At 42.6% G+C, this 17,033-nt stretch overlaps 1 protein-coding gene across 1 annotated transcript; it reads right to left on the minus strand.

The window, feature by feature from the left end:
- Positions 1 to 1,578: 1,578 nt before the first annotated feature.
- On the minus strand, positions 1,579 to 15,796 carry kcng1 (potassium voltage-gated channel, subfamily G, member 1). Its single transcript, XM_028410342.1, has 4 exons — positions 15,678 to 15,796; positions 14,795 to 14,945; positions 5,148 to 5,963; positions 1,579 to 2,742 (listed from the first exon to the last, which is right to left on the minus strand). Exons 3-4 carry the CDS (start codon positions 5,916 to 5,918, stop codon positions 1,963 to 1,965), a joined length of 1,551 nt encoding a protein of 516 aa, XP_028266143.1. The 5' UTR covers positions 5,919 to 5,963; positions 14,795 to 14,945; positions 15,678 to 15,796; the 3' UTR covers positions 1,579 to 1,962.
- Positions 15,797 to 17,033: the final 1,237 nt, after the last annotated feature.

Below are 17,033 nucleotides of genomic sequence, written 5' to 3' on the forward strand. Positions count from 1 at the left end.
GGAACAGTAAATCCGGACCAAAACACTGGGATGTGCTGTGAGGCAGGCAGGGGGCGGAGACTCCGGGGCTTCTCCAGCACCAGGATTGGTTGGATTGTTTTACGCATATTGAGCTCTGATTTGGTTGAATGGCGTGTCACACCAGAAGCCACTCCTCACCTGAGGGCGCAGGACGAGCCTCTGATTCATGGAAGTTTTATTATGTATTTAAAATTCAAATGAAAGAGTAGAGTGACCTCCAGCTGCATAAAGAAAGAAGAAAACATAAATAAATAAAACTCCCTAATGTTATTGATCCGAGGACGTTATTATAATAACGACTTTATTTAATGGTTAAAAAAAAAATCAAACATCAGTAACCTCATTCTCTTTATTGTCACGATGCTGCCACCTGCTGTTCAAACGAGGTAGCACATTTTGAATACACAAAGTGAAAAAGCACTTATTTGTAGCCAAAATGTCTGGATGTTTCTAAAAACATTTTAAATCCATGTTATAAAACTATATTTACTGTTCTTTGCTGCCCTTACACGCTCACTGAGATCTTTTTTTTAAGAGGCATCAGCACATCTGAAATATACAGGATGCCTCCATGCCTCCTGGCCTGGATGAACTCTTGTACCTTTCTTGTATATTTCATATGTATAAATCAATATGCAAAGTACATGTTAGACAGGAGTTGGATAAAAGTGGTGCAGAAAGTTTTAAAGTTTGTTCTGAAATGGATTAAACCCCAGATACATTAGTTAAAATACCTACAGAGATGTAGAGTACAGTACAGGGAGCGGTACAGGTCTTACTCTTGGTCTCAGCTGGCCCGGGAACAATCTGAGAGTCCACCAGTGGGAGGTGAAGACAGGGAGGCCTGGGTGTCTCTCTGCCCCCCATGCTGATACCACAACCCCGAACCAGCAGATAGAAGCCACCATGTTATAGCATCTGCTACAACTACTGTTGCTGCTAGTGCACCTGTGCAGTCTGTATGTTTTGCATGTGAAATATTAATATGCAAAGTACAAACTGTACAAACTGTAGTTGTGGTGTTAGAACCCCAACCCCAACCCCACCCACTCAAAGGTCATGACCACAATCATTTAAAACACAATTTTCTAATAGAGCTTCTGGAAGCATTCAATTATTATTATTATTATTATTATTATTATTATTATTATTATTATTATTATTATTATTATTATTATTATTATTAATAATAATAATAATAATAATAATAAAGAAGCTGAACTTACTCCTACAAACTTCTTCCTCTTATTTTTATAATTATGTGAAAAGTTGAGTCCGAACAAGTGACAGCAGAACAACAACATGCACAAAAACCCATTAAATCCACTTTAAAGAGAGAAATCATTTATAAACAGCTATGCACAGCAACTGCAGGCATTACAAGCACATTAATGCCTAAACGTATTTCAAAAATTGCATATGGAACCTAGAAGAAGGGCAATTACCACACCATAATTAGTATGTATAATACTGGCTGAGCCAGAGGAAGCCAACGTCATTCAATCATCCAGAACAATATTTTTTTTTTTTTTTAGCTTGGAAAGACATTTCATCTCCACTTTGGGAATGAAACAAAAGCAAACAGCATCTTCTATTTAGTGACACTGGGGGGACTCAGAGGGGCACACAGGCGACAACAAATCCATTAAAATGACAAAAAGACAAAACAGAATTTTATCATTGTTTAAAAAAAGATATGTGTCGTTTCAACACTTCAGGATTGTTTTTGACATTTTAATCTCTTGTGTTGAAATTGTTTTCCCTCCTTTCTGTGTATCTTTGATTACACTGCTACACAGCAAGCTGCTTTTCTGGGAGGAAAATAAAGCCCCTCTCTCCTTCTCTTCTTTAACACCCAGGGTGGACCCTGACACTGATACTGCCTCTGTCTTTGACTATATACACATCCTGTTTGAGTGTCTCGTGCCGCTCTTGTCAGTCTCAGTCGTCCATGTCCCTGGTGTCAGATGAGCCTATGGGGAAGAGCATGTCGCTCTCTAAGGAGAGGTTGCTGCCCAGGCCAGCCATGCGGCTCCGCAGCAGAAAGTGAGTCCTCCTCTGCAGGAGCCTCTGCTGCTCCTGCTTCAGCTCCACGTAGGACCGCGAGAAGGTGTGGAAGATGGACGTGACGGGGAAGGCCATCAGAAGGATCCCGCTGAGGATGCTGCTCAGAGCCACCACCTGACCCGGGATGCTCCTCGGCACCATGTCCCCATATCCCACGGTTGTCATGGTGATGACAGCCCACCAATAAGTAGCAGGGATGCTGGTGAACTCCTGCGTAGTGGCCATTTCATTCTCAATCAAGTACAGCAAAGGGGAGTACAGTGCGATGGCCACACAGAGGAAAAGGAGAAGCAGTCCGAACTCCCGCGTGCAGCGGCGTGCCGTCAGGCCCAGAGTCTGCAGGCCCAGAGAGTGGCGAGCTAATCGCATCACGTAGAGTATGCGCAGGGCTCTCAGGATGCGCAGCACCAGCCCCACTTTGTCCAAGTAGGTGCTGCCGGAGCCCAGGCGCTTCTCCCCTTTGGAGGTGCTGTCCACCAGCAGGGTGATGTAGTACGGCAGGATGGCCACCACGTCGATCAGGTTCAGGGGCTGTCTGAGGAAGGTCAGCTTGCTGCGGTCCTGGATGAAGCGCAGGGTGAACTCCAGGGAGAACCAGGCGACACACACAGTCTCCACGATGAAGATGTTGTAGCACATCTGGGAACATGTGCCCTGTTAAAAAAAGAACGCAAAGTGTTGGTATTGGCACGTCACTAGAGGGCGCCACTGCAGTGTGCTATCTGCTGCTGAACCATCACTGCACCCAGCAAAAGAAGAACAGAATGGCATTTGAGGAATGCATTTATAACAAGTGCTATTAATACATCTGATCTTATACAATGCTCATTATTCATAAGATGTTTTGGTGTATCCCTGACGCAGAAAGGATGCTGATTCAGTGCGCGCCTGCTTTTATATTTTACAGCAGACACTGTGTTAGCGGAGCACTTTGAACACAGGTAATAATATCATTATGAAACACACTCCCACAGTGGAGGACATGTTTTGAGTAAACCAACTGTAAACCAGCAGTGAACCTGTCAGACAGGAACACCTTTAATGCGACACTTCAGGCTGCTGGAATGAGCACTTTTAATTAAACAGCTTAATACTGAGAACACTGAAAAGTGTGAACACACAGCAAGAGTGTCAGCACAAATACAGCATGGAACAGTCATTATTATTTGTATTGTCTTCACCAGAGATCAGTGTGAGTATGCAAAAAGTATTGGTATTGTTTAACCATTTGAAAATCTAAAATCAATTACCTCATTTAAAAATTCATTAAAAATGAACCATTTTTATTAAAAATATTCTGTACAAAACAAATAATTCTGGAGTCCTTGATGCAACCAGGAAGCCATGACTGACTCACTGGTCATGTGACAAAAATCCATTGATCTGCCAGCTTTCTACAGTGAAAGACTGCTTTGTGGGAGTTGTAAAAATGCAATTAATTGAATATTTATAACATGTGGAGCTCCTATTTTATTTTCCCAAGACTGGAAACAGCTGTGGGCACTGCTGTTCATTTCCAATTCATTTGTTAATAATCCTTTGTCCTTTATGTATTTATTAGTGCATTAGTTTTATTGGAAGATGACATAACAAAAGCCTGAGCTGTTTCTACAGCAGTTGTTGCACTGTCGTGTATTTGATGCAGTGTAAGGCATTTTCTGAAATCAGATTGAGTTCTTTCCCCGCCACTTTGCAGCTCAAAGCTTTGTATGACTGAGTGAAAAACTTACTCAATCTGAAACTTCTGTAAGCTGCATAAAAACAATAAAAACCTGTTTGGTTTTAAACACCCCACCCACCCACCACACTTACAGTAAAAACTATTTCAAGCAAAGCTGCTTTCTGTTACTTTCAATTTCTCTGAAAAGAAGAATCATGATTTGATTGTGTGTGTGTGTGTGTGTGTGTCACATATTGCATTTTCCTTTGATTTCACTGAAGAGGCCAGGGTGCTAATTATGGTTGTGATTGAAGTCAGACATTATAATGGAAGCCGCTCATGAAAAGCACACACGGAGACGTCTTCCAATATTTTTTCTTCTAATCTGGAAAAACAACTGGTGCACAGTGAGGCCGTCTCAGCAGCCTCCACTCTCCGACTGTGAGGAGGTTTTAACTGACGGCAGAGACGTGCCATTATTAGCCCGGCTGCTTTTTAAATGAACACGTACAACGTACCTTTTTATTTGAATATAGCTTAATGAAAACATGCCCTAAGGTAGGCATTGTTTTGCCTTCATTAAAAGTGGCATCCAATGACGTGCAGGCAGCCTTATGCATCTACCTGAGATCAAATCTACTGCTTTAATGCAGTACAGCTCAATCCTCAGCTAATTCAGCTAAATCATATAATAAAAAGAACTAATTTGCAAACATCAATGAAGTAGATCAAAGCCCTGTCACTCAGGAGGTGTGTTGCTACATTAGCCAGTCATTTATTCACATTAACAGGCACACTAATATTAGCTAGTGTTGCTCACTGAGGCTGCTTCCTGTCACCTAAGATCAATGTCATATGATATCATATGATAAGGAGTGTGTAGGTTGTGTGATCATGGCCTACTTTGATTCTGTTTTTGCATAGCCAGCAGCAGCTTTATGACAAAAATGAGTTAGCTTAGACAATTCTACAGGCTACAGGTTTCAATGTTCATTGCCTCCTACAGATTTAGTGTTTGAGGTTATTGACAAATTATTTTAATATTTAGTTTGGTGATTATGACAGAATTGTGCCTTCATTCTTTTTATCTTAGTCTGGCCCTCCTCACAAGGTGAGTAGAGGAGGTGAGGAAGACACTCAGGGACAGAGAGGAGCTGATGAAACAGCTGTCAGCCCCTTTCAGCTCTTTACAAAAACATCTCAATCCTCCTCAGTTTTAGAAATCGAGACATCTTTCTATATGCTGTGCTGAGACTGGTTAATGGGTCTGAGGAGGGAGGATGGAGTACTGAGCAGAACCTAAGGACCTGCCTCTGGCCTCCTGAAAGTGTGGGGCATCAAAAACAGGAAATGAAGTGTCTTTATACATATGGAACCTGAAGTGAACCCCTCTACTCACTGCCTCCTCCTCTTCCCTCATGGCAGGCATGGTGCTGATGGACAGGTTGATGGCAGTGATGGTGACAAACAGCACTGACAAACAGGCGAAGATCTTCCCTGGAAGGCCTGAGTGAGGCCTCTCCACCATGTCTCTCAGCTTGCCCATACAGCGACTCAGCCTGGACTCTGCTGTGTGCTCCCTCTGCCCGCTGTCTGAATCCAGCAGATCCTCCAGAAACTCCTCCTCCTCTTCCTCTGCTCTCTCCATCGCTTCAAACTCCTCCATGCGCTGCAGCAGACGTCGGCGACAGCACCACTCCAGGTTCTCCTCAGGAACCCCCCAGTACAGCAGCTCCTCCCTGAAGGACAGGGCGCACATCTCCCGGAGGGACCGCAGCTTACCTGCCCGCAGGAAGGTCAGGATGGTACGGAAAGCACAGGGGCTGCGGTCAAAGAAGAACTCATTGTGCGTCACATCATAGTCATCACAGATCCGCATGATCTCGTCAAAGCTGCTGCAGAGGTGCAGCTGGCCCAGGCGGGACAGGGGGAAGTCCTCTAAGGTGGTCCAAGGCAGCTGGTAACGCAGGCCGCCCACATTGATGATGGCGTGGAGTTTCCGGGCACTGGACAGGGGTGCGCTGAGCTCAGGGGCAGCCTGCGCCCTCTTGTAGAAGGCCCCCTTGCGAGCCTCCTCCTCTTGTTGGGGCAGAGGGTTGAAGGAGTTGTCAGAGGCACAGCTCAGGGCGCTGTAGTCATAGTCGGAGCCATCACCCGCCAGCAGGGTCATCTTTACTGGTCCGCTCACATCCTCTGCTCAACCTCCCATCAGCACCTTCAGAGGGAAAACACAGAGCAGACTCTGAGCCGGGTGATATTTCACAAACTCAGACAATTTTTGCCCTTGAATTAATTTTTTATAAAGGTTTGAGCCTCAGACGCAGCTTTCATTAACTATGAACTGCCTGAGGAGTTTATGAGACACAACTAATCTAAAACATCATGTTGTATGAATATTTTCTCAGTTTTATTAGTTAATCCACTGTTGTATTGGTGCACTTTTTGTCTATAAGCATGAAAAAATGCCTTGCAGTCACAGTATCGGAGCAAAGATTAAAATAGACTCTAGGTTAAAGCTGCATTAAGCAAATTGAGGCCACTAGGGGGCAGGGTTTAACCAAAACAAACCCAAAGAAACACAGCTTTGATGAAGAGACCACTTGTAGCTTCGTTTAATTCGATCAAATAATTGTAATTGTAATATACTGAGCTGCTTAGCTAGGGGGACACCTAGGCCAGGGGTCGGCAACCTGCGGCTCCGGAGCCGCATGAGGTTCTTTCATCCCTCTGTTGTGGCTCCCAGGCCCAAATGGCTCTTTTTTTTTTGTAACTTTTTCTTTATTAGTGTTTTGCATATATAGACAATGAACAATGAGAACACCATGGGTCATATTTACAGTCAAGAGATTCTGTTACACATACATCCTGGCCTTACATCATGTTACTTGTGGCACATACACGGTCCATTTTTCCCAGCGTTCAGTACACTTCTCCAACTCAAGTCGTAAGACAAAGGTAAGTCTTTCCATACAATAAATGTCACTAATGATCCTGTGCCACTGATCCAATGTTGGAGGGTCTAATTATAACCATTTTCTAGTTATGGCTTTTCTGCTACTTGCCAAAAGTATCTTCAAAAGATATATTGTTGAATGAGTTTTAGAGGATTGCATAACGCAATATATCCTTGAGATCAGATTGTTATTATCTTTATTTTGGTATGCATCCTGTAATATAGAGATCAGATTATATTCGTTCCCTTCACTGGTTTGTAATTTTTTATTATAATAGTCTCTGGCTTGCAGGTACCTATGGAAATCCTGCTTCTCCAGTCCAAATGTGTCTGAGATTAACCCATAGCTCTGGAATTTGCCATTCGAGATGAGGGAACAAAAGGATGTGATTCCTTTCCTGGCCCATCGTTTAAAACCTTTGTTCAAACTAGCAGGTTCAAATTCCGGGTCACATGGCACCCAATTCAAGACCCTAGCTTGTTTCTCTAGCTGTAACTTCCTCAAAACCTTGAACCATATTTTTAAAGTGAATAATGTCCATTGGTTTAAACTGTTGTAATATCTTTCAGCTTGGCCTTTATTGCCTATTAAAGTCTGTATTGGGATGTTTATCTGTGTGATTTCTAGAGATTTCCATTTGGATTCATAGTTTGGAGCACACCAACATACTAAAGGTTTCAATTGTGCTGCATAATAATAATCCTGTAGACATGGTACAGCTCTGCCTCCCTTTCTCCCTCCCTTGCCTCCCTTCTCTCTGTTCTGGAGTGTCCTGAACTGGACCCTGGGTCTTCTGTTGTTCCAAATAAACCTTGAAATCCAGACGTTCCACTCATCAAATTGTTTTTGAGGGACCTCCAAGGGCAGTGATTGAAAGAGATAAAGAAGCCGTGGCAACAAGTTCATTTTAATTATTTCTATTCTATTACTCATATCTAGTGGGAGGAGGGTCCATCTAGAAATGTCAGATTTGATTTCTTTATTAATAAGGCCATAATTATTTTCAAAAAGTTTTGACATATCTTTACATAAATTTATTCCTAAATATTTTAGTTTGGACGAGTCCCATTTAAAATTATATTTCTCCTTTATATCCGGGTGAGGTGTATAATTAAATATGAGGGTTTGTGTTTTTTGGATATTTAACTTGTATCCAGAGTATGAGTTATATTCTCCCAGTAGGGACATCAATTTAGGAATACTAGAGTCAGGATTTGTGATCATCCACAAACATACAAGACTTATGTTCCTCTCCTCTAATCATAATCCCCTTTATTTTGGATTCCTCCCTAATTGCTTGGGCCAGGGGTTCAATAAATAACGCAAATAAAGATGGACTCAGGGGACATCCCTGGCGTGTCCCTCTTTCTAAATGAATAGTTCGTGACAAGTGACCGTTAACTCTAATCCTAGCTGTTGGAGAAAAGTAAAACGCTCTTATACAGTTAATAAAGCCTTCCCTAAATCCAAATCTTGCATGTACCCTATATAGATATTCCCAACCAACCGAATCAAATGCCTTTTCGGCGTCCAAGCTGATCAAAATTGCACTGAGATCTTCTGATATAATATGACCCAACAACTGTAATGTTCTCCTTACATTATCATGTGTCTGTCTATTTAATACAAAACCTGTTTGATCAAGATCTACCAACTCTGGGACGATGGCCTCCAGTCTCTTAGACAGAATTGAAGCAAATATTTTGTAATCTACGTTTAAGACTGATATTGGTCTATATGAGCTGCATTCCTTTTTATCTTTTCCTTCCTTCGGGATAATAGAAATAACTGCTTCTTTCCATGATTGGGGGGTTTCCCCCATCCTCAGTGTATGATTAAAACATTTAAGCAGCACAGGTATAATTTGATCTTTAAATGCTTTATACCATTCGGACGGGTATCCGTCTGAAGCCTTATTAGCTTTCAATCTTGAAATCGCCTTATTCAGGTCTTCTGCTGATATCTCAGCCATAATTTCTTTATTCTGTACTTCTCCTATAGAGGGCAGATCTAATGATCTTAAAAAGTTCTCCATTGTTGTAAAGTTTGTCATGGTCGGTTGGGTATATGTCTTTATAATATAATTCAAAAGCCCTTTGAATATCCTTTGGTTCACTACAAAGTTCTTGAGTCTTGGGATTCTTAATCTGATAAATTGTGTTCTTTCCCTGTTGTTTTCGTGTCCTCCAAGAAAGTAATTTCATTGCTCTAGGACCCGTTTCATAGTATCTTTAGTAAATTTAAGTTGTCTTTCAATTTCCTCTTCATATATACCATTTATATCTTGTTTGATTTTATTCAGTCTAGTCAATATCTGAGGATGTTTTTGTTAAGCGTGTCTAATTTCTAATAACTTAATTTCCTCTTGTAGTTCAAGGAGTCTCCTCTGTTTCTCCTTTTTCCGAAAAGCTGTAAGGGCAATAATTTTCCCGCAAATAACCGCCTTTGCCGCGTCCCACAGAGTATTTGGAGACACCTCCCCATTATCATTATTTTGTAAATATGATTCAAACTCCTGCTGAATTTGCTTCCATACCGTTTTGTCATTTAAAATATTTGTATTAAGTCTCCATAATGTATTTCTCCGTTGATTAGTCAAATGCAGGGTTAGATACACTCCAGCATGGTCAGACACGTCCCTAATCCCTATTGTACAATCCCTAACTCTATGCCAGTCTGATTTATACATGAATAGGTAATCAATTCGTGAATAAGCTACATGGCTCGGAGAGTAATAAGTGAACTTTTTTTCTCCTGTATGACCATCCCTCCACACATCAATTAAGTTCAATTCTGCAAGCATCTTCCTGACTAAAGTGGCGTTTGGGCTTTTCTTTTGGCGTTGATTAGACGTATCCAGCTTAGGTTGAAGATGAACATTAAAATCACCCCCACAGATCAAAATTCCCCGTGTTGCCAGGACTATCAATTCAAATATTTTCTTAAAAAAACTTTTTTTGCTCCCTGGGGGGGGCATACACATCGAATAATGTCACTTCTTCGTTGTCTAGTTTGCCCTTTACCAAAACAAATCTTCCTTCCTTGTCTTTCACTTCTGAAATAAACTCAAAATTAGCAGCATTAGAAACTAATATAGCCACACCCCTTCTACGACCTGATTTATGAGATGAGTAATAGGTATTTTGAAAGCCAAACTTTTTAAGTTTTTCGTGTTCTAAGGAGGACAGATGAGTCTCGCCAAAAAACTACCTGTAGCTTCTCTCGTTTCATTTTGGCTAAAATTTGACTCCTTTTAATAGGACTGTGCAGCCTGTTAACATTTAGCGTAACTATCTTATATACCTGATGATGCATATGTATTTTTCCACCTCAATACTCTCGTATGACATTACCCATGTTAACTCGAACAAGAACAAGAAACAACAGAACCAACAAACAAACAAAGACTCCCAAGTCCAAAGTTCAAATAGAAACTTAAATTGAGAGGGACTCCTCGCATCCGTTGAGGGCCTCTCTTCAGTATCAAAAAAGATACACCGCGCCAGTAGCATTCTTTTCAAGTCAGTTTCTCCATAACCGGTATAATGTTCCATTTTATCAGGCTCAATATAACAAAAATACAATCTCTTTGTTGGTAAGCCGGCAAACAGTTCAAAAAACAAGTATAGCCTTCCAAGACACAGGCACTTTTGGGGGAGGAAATTAAATTCTTTAGTAGATTAGTTATCATCCAAATGGCTCTTTTAATGCTAAAGGTTGCCGACCCCTGAGCTAGGCTGTGTGTAGCAATAGGACAGACTCTTCACTCATTTATTGGCTGCTAATGCAGCAAAACAGGTCCAAGCCATGATGATACCACCACCATGCTTTGAAAACTGGACCCATATATGCAACCTCTAACTGACTGACTGTTTTATTGAGTCCAAATAATGAAAGGCACACATTTCCATTGAATTTGTTTGCTTGGGTTCTCTTTGTCTACTTTAAGGACTTGATGATGTTTTGATTAATATTTATGCAGAGAGATGGAAAATTCTAAAATGTTCACAAACTGAGCTGCAGTGAGTGACACGTTATGTTGAGCTGAGCTCATCATCGTCTCATGTCTTGATCCAAAATTAAACATGACAGCGGCATCAATCTTCTCACCTCATTAAGGCAGAAGAGCACGTCAGACCACAGATGAGACAAAGGACAGGAACGATTTTACTGTTAAGACATAAACATCTATTAAATCAATCTTCTCTCTGCATAGATCTACTATTTGCATCACACAAACATCAGATCTCTTCCATCTTCTCAGCAGTTTGAAAACACTATTCATGCATGGTTTAGCACGGTCACTGATAAAGATACAGCCGCCGGCATCAAGGGATAACGATTTCACCCCCTGCAGTGTGCATGAACATCTGTTACCCACAGCAGCTGGGGAATTCTAAACAACAGCCTGATGTTACACTGACACTGTGGTTAGATAATTCACTGATGTAACAGATACTGAAGGTGTTTGTTCTCCACTATTAGATAAAAAACTCTTCCTGTACGTCCATATTTCTGCAGTTCAAATGTTAGTATATCAGTGAGGACCTCGTGGCATGTGTCCAAATGAATTTAATCAATTACAGTAATTTAGTGGGGAGGCAGAAATTAAAATGTCAGTGCCTGGATTTGTTGCACAGCCAATTGTGGGTCAGGAAGAAGGCCTTGGCTTCTAAAACGGGGATGTGAACGTGTCGACTGAACGGTTATTAGGCACCTGCACTGTCAGCCTCTCTGAGCCGCTGATTACAGTCGGCTACATGTTCCACCCATGAAATTAGACCCAACGAGCCTCAGCACCCTGCCTGGATGGATGCTTCACATGTGGAGGAAGAACCTCGAGGTCAGCTGGGATGTTTGTCCATCAGATCCACACTGACACTGAACCAAAACACAAGAATGAAAACCTTTCTGTAGAATCCCTCTTTTTTTTTTGCTGCTTCTCACATCCTCCCTCTATGCAGTGGAGGTTATCGATACGCCTACAAATGCCTCGCCGGTGTGGATGCACACAAGCCCACGCCGCTCTCCTACCAGATTAAATCACACTTAACCCCTTGAGGCTGTTCGATTTCTCAGTTTGCCTTTAAAAGCCATTGTGCTTTTGCCTCTTCACTGTCACAGGAGCATTTTTTAAACTCTTGTTGTGTATTTCTCTCTCTCTTTGTTGTGCCTTCCTTTGGGAGGGGGATGAAGTCTATCTCGGAAAGGAGAGATGAAACACTGGAAAGACAGCGAAGGCTGTTCTCCCCACCAGATCGGCTGAGGTCTGGCCTCTCTCGGTGCCAGCGTTATCACAGCTAAGCCACAGGGCATGTTCTCCAGATTGCCTGGTGAGTCACTGGGTTGGGAGTCTGTGTTGCCTGACTGCATTGTGCATGCATTTCCCTCAGTGCCATCCTAAAGAGCCTTTGGAAAGTCTCGTCCATCAGTAGTGGCTGATTCTAGTAACTGACAGACTGACGCAAATTCTTTCTTTCAGACATAATCGTGTGCGTCTGTTTCGGACCGATGAACATGTGCATCCTACAAAGACACATGAATTGTTCATTTATCACTGATTTACAGCTGCGTATTAGAGGAAGTCTGAGTTGACCAATCTGTCACTGAATGAAGGATTTGCAATTCAGCTTGACTCATTGTGTGAAATACAAACACATGTTGATTTAATGAGAATTTCTGATGAAGATCTGCTCCTCCGAGCCAGTACAACAGACCTTTATCTTCACAGCGTTCAGAGGACACGTCGAGATGTCACCTGAAGATGGAGTCCTATCATGTCCTCTCAGGCTTAATGGCCATTCAGACCACACAATGACCCCTTTATTCTCCCAACAACCTCTTCTCTTCCTATTCCCTTAACAGCTCACTGTTCTCTAATGGACTATAAGAGGGTGGTGTTTCCAGAAATGGACCACAAGTGCTGCCAAGACCCAGCTGTATCTGGTTAAACACTGAAACAGTCAGGCACGCCAGGAGCGGTCCTTCCCCTGAAGACCTTTTTCAAGCAGAAATAGTTACAAAAATGTGTTATTTTTTAAATTATTATCATCATTATTTTGGTAGTAGGCACTATTAATGCGTACTGGCAGAAGGCTCCGGGGCATTAACTATCTCCGTCTGTGGCTGACCGCAGTGTGCTGCTGTGGAGATAAAACTGCAATAACGAGCGATGTTAGCGCTAATGGCTGTTTTTATTTTTCATTCTGTTAAGTGATTGACATCAGCTGCATCTGCTGAACAGTGAACCTGCACATCAGATGGCGATCGTATCCATCACTGTAATAATGTGTTCACCTAACCTTGGTTTGAGACAGTGACATACTCCAGCTACAGTGTATCTGGTTCACACTGGGGTGCACAGCTGAACCTGAACATTGGTGTTCAGGCACTTTTTTTTGATGCTATGGACGCTTTCTTGGATTTCCAGTCGACCCCAAAAAGCAAACAGTCCCTCTAAAACTTGAATGTCGCTCTGATGTCGGCCAAATAACATCCTAAAACCTCAAAGCCTCCTGTGGCGGTCCTGTGGCAGACAATAAACACATCCAAACCCCTTTGAAATCTATTGTTCACATCGAAAACTGGCATTAAAGTTTTACTTTTAGCTACATAATATGACCCTGACACCCTGACCATGTGTCTGCATGAGGCAATATCAGAATATCTACATTCCTAAAAAACATGTTTACATGTGCAAACCATCCCATACAATCACTAGGATATCAGTGTGCAAGTATGTTTTCCATCAAGCATCTCATCGCAAAGAGCTAATGAGAAGCATCACACCTCTGTCATTTTCTGCCTACAGTTTGTTTCCCAGCCTGCCCTCTGCCTGTCCCTTCTCCTAAAGCACTCTATCCCCCCCAGACAGGGTCAGCAGATCCCCACATTTCTGCCCCGCCGCTCCACGTTCATGCCTCAGCAGCACTCCTCATCTTCCTCAGCAAACAACATGCAGTCAGCACCTCAGCGTCACGGACATCACTCACATTCATCCCAGGTATTTTTCCTGCTGAGTGGATGATTGCACACTCTCACCATTTATGTGAGTGCTCGTCTAACTTGATTATATAAAGATTGCATAACATTAAGTCCTCTGCATTGTCTGTGGGCATTAACCAATCCACGCTCTTCATCTTCTGATGCCCTTTTCCTGCCAAGCTGCAATTATCTGACTTCCTAATGGCTCAGGGCTAAGTAAACCGTTTCTTTTTCACAAGAAGCCGGTCAAAGTGCCTCAGATGTGGGGTCATGTGTGCACACACAGGCGTCATAGTGCAGCCCTGACTGTCTGTCTGTCACTTTGGTCGGGGTGTTTCAAAGGATCTCAGCCCCCGGAGGCCCAGCGGAGGCTGAGGCGACAGAAGCTACAAGCAGCGGTCGATCAAAGATCAGCAAGGAAGAAAGACAAAAACAACTCACTCTTAACACTATTACACTGTGAGTAAAAAAAAGTACTTTAGCTGATGAGATGGAACAAATGGACCAGACAAAACAGCCACAGGGCTTTCTTTTCAGCTGGGCTGATGGATGTGGAGTGGGAAACAAGATACATCACTGGATGGTAAAATGTTTGGAGATGAAAACAGCTTTCCTGTCACAGGATGAGAACACATTAGTATCCTGATACCCTCATAGTCTTCTGTTTATGTGCAACATTCTGATCTCTGTCTGAGCCTGGATAGGCTGTTTGCCATGCACTAAACCAGACTACCGTAAAGACCCGAGCATCACCACACAGGTGCTGTTGTCTTGCTGGAGCACGGTTGATTTTGATACATTAATGTGCATAAGGGATAGAGGCGGCGGCCTCGGGTACCTGTTGCAGGTAGAGAGTCCGTCAGATCTGCGGACTCTCTAACCACAATGGCTTCAGCCAACTCTGTACATGTGTTATCCATGCAGGCAGATGTGCTTTCCTGGCACAAACGTGACCATCTGTTTCTGTTTCTGCAGTAGGTGAAAATCCACCTACTGCTCTTCATGCCAGGATGTGTTGTATTTTTGAGACTTTTGCACAGTGTAGATGATAACGTCGTCTGTCAGGAGTGAGTTTCAGAAACAGAGGAGTAAGCTTGATTCTACTTACACTTTCAAAGCACGTCCATCACTGTGTGTGCTGAGTCTAAAGATCCCTTTGTGTGCCCTCTGCTGCGTTGGGAACTAGTGTCGTCGGTGGGATTGTGACTCTTTGATCCGCTCCGATGACACTACCACCGAAACCTTTTATATAAAGACACCTGGGAATAACAGAATATAATTACTTTTTGCTGGCTGATCTTTGTGGAGGGGAATGAGCCTCTATTAGCTGTTAGAACAGGAAAAAGTCATTAGTTCATCTCATTATAGTTACAATTACCTGGAGGAGGAGGAAGAGGAGAGGATGATGTATTACACATCATATATCATTGATCCCAGGTCTTCGAGAGGCATTTGCATTGTGGACTCATAATTGCATTATAGCCCATAATCTAACATCAGTGTGGTCAACCATGTGCTGTGTTCACTGTGGAATCAGCGTGAGTCACTCTTTGAGGATGTGAAGTGGACTCAGAACTTTTAAAATTAGATTTTCTTTCTGCACGTGTCAGAGCAGGAGCACTGAATATCCCTCCACACTGAGATATCAGTTCATGTTTACAGATCATAACCCTGTAATGTAGCTACAGCCTGGCTGTTACCATGGTGTACATACAGACTATCCAGTATGCAAATCACTGTCATCTGTTGTAGACATATTGTAGACTCTCTTACAAGCGCAGCTGCAGCTTTCATTAGGTTTTACCCACTGATGTCAAATGTTTTGTTGTTGTTTTTTAATATAAAATAAATCTTTCAACTAAAATCCACCTAGGATCAGCTACAAGGTGAAGTTCCCACTGTTAAAAAAAGTGATGACAAGCGCAGCTTAGGACTAAGAGGTGTGTTTAACTCTACAGTAAGTTTTTAGAAAAAACAAGGAGAATACTCACCGTGCTCTGAGCAGCTGTTAGTTTGAAGAAGAAGAGAAGAGCGATGGACATGAAGGGAAAATAAAAAGTATGTTTCCAGCTTGTGCTGCTACCTCATGTGACTCCATCAATGCTCAGGCGCTCGGCTTGTGGAGTACGAGGAGGATATTAGATGATCATGAGCAACAGGCTGCCTCCCCTCCTTCTCTCTTTGCTTTACCCTCGCCTCTCTCTCTGTCTCTCTCTCTCTCTCTCTCAACTCCTTTCCTCCCCTCCCCTCTCCTTCCCTTCCTCCCCTTTCTTCCTCGAGCGCTGACATCAGTAGTGGGATGTGCCATTATGCCAAAAGCTTTTGAGAGAAATCCATGGCAACCACCATCTAGAGAGCAGTGCTTCCCCCTTCACCTTTAAATGAGAATAATCACTGTCGTTTGATAGATTCACATAGAGGTTTCTATTTGTCCGGCTTCCTTACTCTGCTGAAGGGGAGGGAGAGGAGAGGAGAGGCCCGACTGTAGGCTGGCTCAGACTCACCAGGGCGTCCAATTTTAGACAAGTGGTGGGAAATGCTATCATGAGGTATGATGATGAGGAGGAAGGCATGGCTCACACAGAGAACACAGAACAAACACTTTGAGATTTTCTCATATTTTTCATGATAATCATTCATGTGAAGCTGAAACTGACTGAAATCTGATTAAAATGCAAACCATGTGGCACGTCTGCTGGCCTGTGTTTGGGTCTATTATCCCTTTATTGATCTTCCTGAATGGAAACACACACACACACACATCTACACAAGACAAGTCAATCTCAGCACATTGTGTTCACTGCTGTTACAACCTATAAAAGGAGAAAAGTAAACGTGAATCATTTCTCTCTTTCTCTCTGTGTGTGTGTGTGTGTGTGTGTATAATTTTCTTCCCCACTCAGCACTGTATTGCTGGAGGGTAAAAAAAAAGAGTATCATTATTTTGTGTAGACCGTGTGCTGAGTGTGTGTTTTCAAAAAGAGATATTGGAAGGAACAGGAAGGGGTCAGGTGTAATTCCTGTGAGCTGGAGCAGAGACGCAGGGTGAAAATAGCATAATCTCCATATTTCCTATGTGAACAGGGACACAAATAGCCCAGCCTGGAAGTGTTTCAAATGTAAATGCTACAAGGAAGGAGCAGGAGAAATATGGTTGTAACAAACAAAGTTAAAGGCAGCGTGTCAATTTTGTTTACAGCTGAGCACACACAGCGCCGAGTCAACGCAGAGGACTGCACAATATCATGATTAACAAGCACTGATATGTCCCACAGGACAAAAGTGACTGTGGTGCCCGGGACGGGGCACAATGCTTTTAACGTCATCATTCAGCAGCTGCAATGTAC

This window comes from Parambassis ranga, chromosome 7 (genome assembly GCF_900634625.1).
Source record: "Parambassis ranga chromosome 7, fParRan2.1, whole genome shotgun sequence".
In the NCBI taxonomy this organism is placed as follows: Eukaryota; Metazoa; Chordata; class Actinopteri; family Ambassidae; genus Parambassis; species Parambassis ranga.